Here is a 10,805-nt window from a genome sequence, read left to right on the forward strand (position 1 = left end):
TGGTGACTAACATAACATAATAAAGTTAATAAAAAATATAATATAGGCAGAGTCCAAAAAAGATAATTATATTTTGATATTAGTATCTAGAAGAAATTTTTCCATACTATTTTCCATTGTTTTTTTCTTTCTTCAGAGACATATGGTAGAACAAAATACGAAAAATAAAATTTTCTGAGGGAGAAAAACCAATAAGTTCTCTATGAACCGATAAATATAGGTAAAAGGTGCTGGTGTTCCCCAATTGCTCCCTCTTTTAGCTATGAGTGATGTAGAGATGGATGCCAGAGAAAAGTCCAATAAACTTAGGAATGTGAATAGCATAGCTCATTGTTTCTCTTAGCAGTGAAGACATCCTCTTTGAATTAGTAGAATAATCTGAAACCAAGTTTCCCTCCACTATAATAAGATATAATTTTGTCATGATACAATTAACTGTATTACAAGACTTTTACTAATAGGAAAAAAGAAGAGTAGATTATGGGATCATTAATCCCAACAGATGTAAGGCCTCAGCAAACTCTGCCCCTTAGGATCTGCAGTAGGCAATTATCCAGTGGCCCCTTCCAAAGATGTCCAAGTCCAAATCTCTAGAATTTGTGGATATAATAGGCTACATGGGAAAGAGGAAATGAAACTGCAGTTGAGATTAAAGTTGCTAACTAACTGACTTTATGATGAAGAGATGATCCTGGATTATCAGAGTAGGCCCAATGTAATTTACCAGGTTCCTTCAAAGTGAAAGAGGGAGGAAGAAGAGAATCAGAGAACGATATGTCACTATGGAACCTGGGTCAGAGAGTTGCTATGTTGCTGGTTTTGAAGATGGAAGAGCCTCTAGCAACTAGAAAAGGCAAGTTAAATGGATTCTCCCTTATAGACTCCCAAAAGGAACACAACCCTACCAACAACTTAATTTTAGCCAGTGAGAACCACGAAAGACTTCTAACTACAGAACTGGAAGATACCAACTTGCATTCAATATTAAGACAGTGTGCTCTAATTAAAAGTCAGAGATAATCAGAATAGATAAAATAAGCAAAACCCAACTATATTTCACCCACAAGGGAAATATTTTAAATATACAGACACAGATAGATAAAAGTAAAAGAATGGAAAAGTATGTTCTATTCAAACAACAAGCAAATGAAAGCCAGAGATGCTATATGAATCATATAAAAAAGACTTCAATACAAGGAGTATTACCAAAGCTAATGAAGCATTTCATAATGATAAAGGGAAAACTTTATCAGGAGGACATAAAAATCATAAATAAGTACACATCTGATTATAGGGCATTGAAATGCATGAAACAATATTTGAAAGAATTATAACAGAAAACAGATACTTCCATAATCATGGTAGTAGATGTTAATACTTTTCACTCATCAATTTATAAAACTAGAACCAAAGCAATAAGACACAGAAGATTTGAATATCATTTTTTACTAAACTTAAGTGAGATATTTATAAAACATACTCCCAACAACTGCAAAATACACATCCTTTCAAATGCGCATAGTGCATTTAACATGATCAACCATATACTGGGCAATTAAAAAAAACAGTCTTGATTAATTTAAAAGGATTAAAATCATACAAAGCATGTTCAATAACCACAAAATTAGAAATTAGAATTGATTTAGAAGCTAATAACAGTAAGATATTTAAAACTACACAGATTTGCAAATTAAAAATAAAAAAAAAACCCACACCTATGCATGTGTAGGGCAAGGAAATAGAAAATATTGTTCGTGAGTGTAAATGACAGCACAACATATTCAACTGCTGCACTTAGAGGAAAACTGATAGCTTTAAATGTTTTTATTAGAAAAGAATAGAAATCTACAACAGTGATCATGAGTCCCCTACAAGTAGCTAGAAAAGAAGAACAAATCAAACGCAAGTAGAAGGAAAATTAAGAGCCCAGATCAACAAAACAGAACACAGACAGATAATAGAGAAAATAAACCAAAATCTAGTTCTTTGGAAAGATCAACAAATTCAATAAATCTCCCCCTAGATGGATCGAGATAAAGAAAGGAAGACATAAAACACCAATATCACAAATAAAAGAATCTATCACCACAAATCTTACAGAGATTAAAAGATGAATAAGACAAAGTTATTAACAACCTTATGCCAACAAATTCAACAGCATAAAATAAATGAAAAAAATTCCTGAAATTACATGTGATGCTAAAGTACACTTGAGAAGAAGAAATATATGTTCAATCAACCAATTTCGATTACTCAGTGACTTTCATAAGGTCCTGTAGTGAGTGAGAATACAAAGGTCTGACCCTGTGAAGGGTCTATATGAGGATCACAAGGGTTCGGAGAGCCAGGAGCCCTGAAGGTCTGGTTGGGGAGTTGGTAGAAACCATATTAGGCAATTTGGTACAGTGTGGGAAATTCTATTCTGCAAAGACAAGGTTCAAGACATCCCTTCTGAGCTCTCCTCCTGGTGAGAGTATTTTGACAGGTCCTCAGGTGATCCCCTAAGTTTGGGTGCCCAGCACTATCAGTGAGGGCATGAACATGTAGAAGACAATGTTTCATCTATTAGGGAGTTTTCTATTTTCTATTTTCCAAGGAGAAAGTAGCAAAAAGTAGTACCATAGAACATTGTATATTGTAGCAATCCTAGGACAACTGATGCTCAATAAATCCCACACAAAACAGTTTCATCTGTTTTAGCTTTACATTTTATTATCTAAGGTACATTAAGACTTCAGTACTATCCCCTTCCCATATAACAAAATGACTTAAATTGTAAAAGAAATGACTGTTTTTTGAATTTATATCCCCAGGAATTGTGCCAGGAATATCCTTTATTGTCTATTCCTTATAAAAACCCAGTAAGGGGGTGCCTGGGTGGCACAGTTCTTAAAGAGTCTGACTCTTGATTGCAGCTCAGGTTGTAATCTTAGGTTTGTGAGATGGAGCCCCACATTGGGCTCAATGCTCAGTGTGGAGTCTGCTTGAGTATTCCCTCTCCCTCTGCCTCCTCCCCACACTCTTTTTCTCAAATAAATAAATCTTAAAAAAAAAAAAACCCAGTAAAGTATATATTTCATTACTTACAATTTGTAGAGAGGAAATTGAGGCTCAAAAATTACAAGCTTACAAAGTCAAATATAGCTGGTATTGGGGGCAGTTGAGAGGGCTGTCTGATCCAAGCTCACCCATTGTACCACTCTGCAGTAATAAAATTAAATAAAATTTATCTAAACTTTGGAGGAAGCAAAGCATTCTTCACAAAGATGAACATTTCTGGTTGCTGATTGAGACCAGATACAGTTACCAACCTGGACGTTCTGATGAAGTCATGTGATCCAAGTGACCATTCTATTTTGGAGTTTATTATATACATATTATGTACTTAGTAAATATTTTTCTCTTAAAAAATAAAGAGAAGAAATAAGATGTTGTATTTTATATATTAAAGATCCTCCTGCAAATAAAACTCTGAGCTAAAATGACTTTACTAGTAAACTCTACCAAATATTTAAGGTAGATATGGTAGTATTTATTACACACAAACTCTTCTAGAAAACAAGAGAAGTAGCAGAACCTAGCTGGTTCAGTCAGTAGAGCATATGATTCTTGATCTCCAGATTGTGAGTTCAAGCCCCACATTTGGTGTAGACATTACTTAAAAATAAAATATTAGGGGCACCTGGAGGGCTCAGTCAGTTAAGCAGCCAACTCTTGATTTCAGCTCAGGTCATAATCTCAGGATCATGAGATTAAACCCCATGTCAGATTCCACACTGGATGTGGAAACTGCTTAAGATTCTCTCTTCCCTTTCCCTCTGTCCCTGCCCGCCCCCCCTTTCCCTCTCTTAAAAAACAAACAAAAAAACCCATAATAATAAAAAATAAAAAAATGAAATCTTAAAAAGAAGAAAAAAGAAAACAGGAGAAGTAGAAATCCTTCTCAACTCAATAGGAGACCATGATTCTGATACTGTAACCAGATAGAGACATTATGAGAAGATAAAATTACAGACCAATATACTTCATAAATAGAGAAGCAAAAATCCTTTTAAAACATCAGAAGATTAAATTCAGTATATAAAAATAGTAACACATAATGACAGGAGTTATTCCAGGCCTGCAAGATTAGCTTCTCATTCAAAATCAATTGATATAATTCTCTGTATGAACAGAATAGGGGAAAAAACTGTATGATCATCTCAATAGATGCAGAAAAAGGATTTGACAAAACTCAATATCCACTTATAATAAATGTCTCAACAAACTAGGAATAGAAATAAACTTTTTCAACCTAAAAATAGACCTTTATGGAAAAAATTATGGCTAACAGCATACATAAATGTGGAATAATATACCCTTCCCTCTTAAGCTTGGGAAGAAGACAAGGGTGTCTACACACTCACTTCTTTTCTATTAAACATTGTCCTGGCGGTTATAGACATTTATGATAAGACAAGAAAAAACATAACTGACATTCTGATTAGAAAAGAAGTGGTAAAACTGAACTTAGTGAGGTCATAGGAAATAAGCTTAAAATTTCAAAAAAGCAATTGCATTTTTATTTGCTAGCAGTAAATATTTATAAATTAAATGGTTAGAAGTCCCATTTATAATAAAGCCACAAACAAAATACTTAAGAATAAATTTAGCAAGTGCTTAAAAATACATGCAAAACCTTCACACTGAAAACATTGCTGGGAAAAACTAAAGATGCAAATACATGGAGAAATATGTTATAGACTGGAAAACAGTATTCTTTTGTTTTTACTTAAATTCCAGTTAGTTAACATACAGTGTAATATTAGTTTCAGGTGTACAATATAGTGATTCAACACTCCCATATATCACCCAGTGCTCATTACAATCCCCTTCACCTATTTAACCCATCCCCCTACCCACCTCCCTTCTGATAACCCTCACTTTGTTCTCTAGAGTTCAGAGTCTGTTTCTTGGTTTGCCTTTCTCTCTCTTTCTCTTTCTCAGTCTCTCTCTTTTCTTGAAGGGGGAAACAATACTTTTAGAGTTTTATTTTTTTTTTCCAAATGTATTTTAAAATCAAATCAATTCCAATAAAAATTCTAGCATTTGGCATAAATTGACAAACTGATTCTAAAATTTATATGGAAAAGGCAAATGGTCTAGAATAGATGAAGCAATTTTAAAACACAATAGAATTCTTACACTACTTTAACTAAGGTCTTCCTATGAAGCTTCAGTAATCAATACAGTGATATAGGTGGAATGATAAATCAATGGAATAGAATAGAGTGTAGAAAGAGGTGCTGACACATATAACCAATTGACTTTTCACAAAGGGGCCCAGGCACTTTAGTGACAAGAGGAAAGTCTTCAAAAAATTGCTGGAATAGGGGCGGCGGCCGCGGGGGACAAAGGGCGGGCGGATCGGCGGGGAGGGGGCGGGGCGCGGCCAGGCCAGGCCCGGGGGCTCCGCATGCTGCAGCTGCCCCCGGGCGCCCCCGCCGCCGCCCTCGCCGCGGAGCCGCGCGGAGCCGAGCCCGCGAGCTAACCCGAGCCAGCGTCCCGGAGCCAGCCGGCGGGCGTCCCGGAGGTGGCGGCGCAGGGAGGGGCCCGACGCGCGCACGTGGCCCCGGCGGCCGCCATGGCGGACAGCGGCCCCGCGGGGGGCGCGGCGTTGGCGGCCCCGGCCCCCGGGCCGGGCAGTGGTGGCCCAGGGCCCCGCGTCTACTTTCAGAGCCCCCCTGGGGCTGCAGGCGAGGGCCCGGGCGGCGCGGACGACGAGGGCCCAGTGAGGCGCCAAGGGAAGGTCACGGTCAAGTACGACCGCAAGGAGCTACGGAAGCGCCTCAACCTAGAGGAGTGGATCCTGGAGCAGCTCACTCGCCTCTACGACTGCCAGGAAGAGGAGATCCCGGAGTTGGAGATTGATGTGGACGAACTCCTGGACATGGAGAGTGATGATACCCGGGCTGCCAGGGTCAAGGAGCTGCTGGTTGACTGTTACAAACCCACTGAGGCCTTCATCTCTGGCCTGCTGGACAAGATCCGGGGCATGCAGAAGCTGAGCACACCCCAGAAGAAGTAAGGGTCCTTGACCCAGGTGAACGGTGGCTCCCACAGGACAATCGCTGCCCCCCCGACCTCGTAGCAACAGCAATACCGGGGGGCCCTGCGGCCAGGCCTGGTGCCGTGAGCAGGGCTCCCCGTGCCCCTGGCCCAGGGGCCTCTTCCCTGCCCCCTCAGTTTTCCATTTTTGGGGTTTTTTATTGTTATTAAACTGATGGGACTTTAAAAAAAAAAAAAAAAAAAAAAAAAAAATTGCTGGAATACTTGGATATCCACAGAGGAAAAAAATGAACCGTTAATCGTACTACACACTTGACATGGGTCAAAAATCTAAATGTAAACCCTAAAAAAATTAAAATCTTAGAAAAAAATGGGAGAAATGATGTTGATACGTTTGAGACCTCACAGAAAAAAGAAAGAACCATAAGAGGAAAAGAAAAGATAAAGTTGAACCTTATCAAAATTTCAAGGTTTTTTTTCTTACAGGCACCAGTAAGGAAACAACAAAGTATTTCATAAAATGAGAGAAAATATTTGTAAATTATATCTGACAAAGGATTTGTATCCAAAATATATAAGCAAAACCTATAAATCAATACTAAGACAAATCACCATATCAGAAACAGGTAAAAGATCTCAAAGACACCTCACAAAGACAAGGCATATGAATAGACAGTAAGCAATTTTTAAATTATTCAACATCATTGGACAATCCCCATGAGATAGGATGGCTAAATTTAGAAACACTGAAAAAACAAGTGTTTGTGAGGATGCGGAGCAACTAGAATTGTTTTACTACTACTGGCTGGTTATCAAGTTTCAGTTCCTTAGAAAAGTTAAACATGTAACTATTTGACCCACCCATTCCACTTGTAGGTATTTATCCAAGAAAAATGAAATCATATATCTATATACAAGGCTTGCAAAAACATACATAATATCTTTATTTATTAGAGGCTAAGCTTGGAAACAACCCAAACGTCTATCAGTGGATGAATGTATAAACACAATTTGGCATATCCATGTAAGGGAATTCTATTCAGCAATAAAAAAGGAATGAAGTACTGATACATCCAATAACATAGATAAATCTTAAAATAAATGTGCTAAGAGAAGCCAGACACAAAAGACCACATTCTGTAAGATTTCATTTTTAAAAAATGAAAATGAATTTATATCAACAAAAAGTTGATGAGCTCTATTGAGTCAGGATGAAAGGAGGAAAGGATTAGAAATGGGGTGAAAAGAATATTTTGAGGGGGATGGGAATATTCTGTATTATGATTTTTGTGTTGGTCTCATGGGTGTATATGACTCAAAATTTTGAATTATTGGCTTTAAATAGATGTAGTTTATTAGCCCTCAGTAAAGTTGATAAGAGGAAAAAAGTCTTAAAAATATTAACAGTGGAAGAAAATACAATCCAAAAAACTGAAGACAATTCTGTAAGAAGATATTAATAGAAACAATGGGAATGGTCTCAGTTCCCAGGGTGCTGTTTATTCAGAGAAAGGCTGCAGATCTCCCTGGAAAGAGGTATATAACAAGGGAGAAGGAAACTGAGCCATATATGTGTTGCAATCCCCAGTATCCTCCACCTTTCCCCAGTATGGATCTTTCTGTCATTCCTACAGTAGCCATCCAAGAATTCAGCATTGTCTTCAAGGAACTTGCTTCCTACTCAGTAGGTGATTTGCTTTTTGCATCACTCAGAAAATTAAGACCATCAAGTATGAACCTCCTTTGAAATTCTTCAAATGGAATAAAAAAAAAAAGTCTCCATTATCTGGTATGACTTACTTCTCCAGCATTATTTCTTTTGAGCCTCACACTCTAGCCTCCGATTACTGTTCTGTGTGGCAGAGAGAGTGCTAGGGAATGTCACTGAAAAGACAGGACCGCCTATTGATCTATGAGCTGGACCCAGGCACTCAGAGGCTCCTCACGCCCTCCCCTGTCCTTGGAATGTGGATTCCACTTGCCTTCCTCACGCAAAGACTGTTCCAAAGACATAGCCTTGAGATAGTGATGTGGTGTTGAGAACACCTGCATAATATATGTGACTGAACCCAGTTAAGCCTCCTTATGAATTTTTAAGATACAGTGGGCGGGGCCTGTTATCCATTCATCTTACTGCTGCCCAAGACAAGCCTCATATATGTTTCCTTTGCTTATTAAAACTGCCACCTACCAATCTAGAGTGGCCTGCCTGTTTCTTTTGTCTCTCCCTGCCCTCTGCGTATGGGGGCCAGTTTCAGACTACACTTGGGAAGCTCCCAAGGAGGTTATAAACCAACAGAAAGTCTGTGAGTGCATTCAGGAACAATCATGCCATTGTGAACTAGGCGGAGCATCCAGGTATAACATAACTAGTGGAACAGAGACACCAGAACAGCAGCTGTGAATTCAGAACAGCAACTTACAAGCCAAACCTAAACTTGTAGGCTATGCCCCATGTGCCTTTGACAGAGAAAAGTGGCCTTGACAACAGGTCAACAGGTGGGATTGAAGCTGTTGTGTACTCTTTAAAAGCTTGGCTGGTAATCCTGTGAAATAATTATTACACATAAATGACCTGTAAATTGAATTATCCTAGGTGTCACAAGTACAAAGAGGCAGAGCTGAAATTTGAAGAAAGGCTTATGCTATCAAGTCTATGATTTTCCACCCACTAATTAATAATGCCTTGGTTTAAGGAAAGAGCCTTGTGCACACCTTGCACTGAAAGCAAGAGATAAAAAAGGCCAAGCAATAGATGCAGATCCAAGAGGGCACTGTTTTATATAACTAAAGGGATAAGAACATTTCAAATATGATTAAACAAATATCAGGTGCTATAAAGAAGACTAAGAACATGTCATTGGATTACGATTTCAACATTGACAAATAATAGGAAATATATTTCTTACATCCACCTGAAAGTGTGGTACTTTCTCAGGAGCAAGCATCCATGACTTAAGTCAAAAAATGTACTTTTGTCCCTAGTTGATATGTAAAATTAAAGGACCCTTGCAGACAAGCATCCTTCTTTCTCAAGATACCATTAACAAGATACCATTCCTTATACCTTTTACCATAAGAGACTCTTAGCTATAGAGAACAGACGGAGGGTTGCTGGAGGAGCGGTAGGTGGGGAATGGGCTAAATCGGTGATGGGCATTAAGGATGGCACTTGTTGTGTTGACCCCTGGGTGTTATATGTAAGTGATGAATCACTAAATTCTACTCCTGAAACCAATATTACACTCTATGTTAACTAACTAGATTTTAAATAAAAATTTGAAAAAAAAATTCTTTACACCTTTGTCTCTTGGTTCCTGGTGTTTCGCTGTATGCCTTGACCCACATTTCCACTCCCAGAGCCTTTTCTTCCCAGGAACACTGCTCTCAGTGGCTTTACAGGTTATTACTGTGGTGATTCCTTTGGCTAAAGTATGCTGTCCTCATGTGATCCCTAGCTGCAGAATTTGGGTCTCTTGCAGGCAAATAAATTTCACCTTTGAGAACTGTGAACGACCTCATACAATTTACTTCTTTCATTGCTGGAAGATATATACTGAGTTAACAGGACTCTCTTCCAATTCTTCTTGGGTTCTTGAAATCTTGTTTTGTCTAGGATGCCACCTGTGCCACACTCAAGGTATTAGAGGGCTATTGTATACCTTGAAGGAGTGGTATGTTCTTTGCTTTAGTGATTATTTTCTCAACAGAGAAAATATTGTAGAAAGAATTGTAGTGGGGGCATGATAATATTAACAGATTTCATATTTACTTCAGATGACTATGCCAGACAAAGACACTCAAATGGAGAGAATGCCATCTTTTACTCTGTCTTGGATAAAAATACCAGATACGACCCAGTATTGGTGCCCTGGCAACTCTAGAAGCAATCTCGCCGGGACTTTCAACCACTACAGTGATCCAACTATTTTCTGATTAGAAGTAGTTTAAGATTAAATCATATAAAATTGTTGATATTTTACCGTATTACACCCATAAAAGCAGGTATTTAATATATTTCAGCAGAATACTACTGCTACTGCTAAGAGCTTTCTGCTTTCTCCTCTCTTCTTCATAATTTCTCCTTACTCATTATTCCTGTTGTCTTCCAACTTCTCATTCATGTTAGCTTCTGCTTATTGATTTCTCTATGTCTTGCAACTTATGGGACACTAAACCATTTGTCTCTATTTGTTAATTAATGACATATCTCTCAATAGGTGATTTGATTGGCTTAACTGATCACTACTTAGAGCAGAGCACACTCTTTGGGTAGAGTTCTCATACCAGGCCATTCCATATTCCCTAGCCCGCCTGTAGGTGAACTGCCTCTGGGGCTGGTGCCATATCTATTTATGGATACAAAATTTGATTTCTTATGAGGCATAAGCCAGTATGGGGGGCGGGCACTGAAGGTAGTAGGCATTGGAGATGGTCGATACAGTTACTCTTTTTTTTTTTAAGCTCTTTTTATAGTTGGAGAAAAATATACACTCATTTCTCAAGGACTCAAACCCCATTTCTCCAGAGGCAGTTATATTACTTTGATTCTTTTTTTTTTTCCCTTCTCTATGAATCAGTGGGGCCCATATTCAAATGACCCCATTAAAAACACATGAAATAAAGAACCCCTGACAACCTGCTGGGCTGGCCAGTTATGGTTCATCCCTTCACAACTGTAATATATTTTATAGATGACTTATACATTTTCCTTTTATTTTCTTCTTCCCAAAATGAGGTTTCCCTCTATTTAACTT

General features: G+C 38.3%; 1 protein-coding gene across 1 annotated transcript; it reads left to right on the forward strand.

Annotated features, from left to right (window-relative positions):
* Window positions 1-5,455: 5,455 nt before the first annotated feature.
* Window positions 5,456-6,271, forward strand: LOC110583444 (protein phosphatase 1 regulatory subunit 14B-like). The gene is given in 3 exon segments (XM_021693504.2): window positions 5,456-5,489; window positions 5,492-5,598; window positions 5,600-6,271. Coding segments are annotated over 3 exon segments (609 nt in total). The 3' UTR covers window positions 6,068-6,271.
* Window positions 6,272-10,805: the final 4,534 nt, after the last annotated feature.

This window comes from Neomonachus schauinslandi, chromosome 8 (genome assembly GCF_002201575.2).
Source record: "Neomonachus schauinslandi chromosome 8, ASM220157v2, whole genome shotgun sequence".
NCBI classification, from domain to species: domain Eukaryota; kingdom Metazoa; phylum Chordata; class Mammalia; order Carnivora; family Phocidae; genus Neomonachus; species Neomonachus schauinslandi.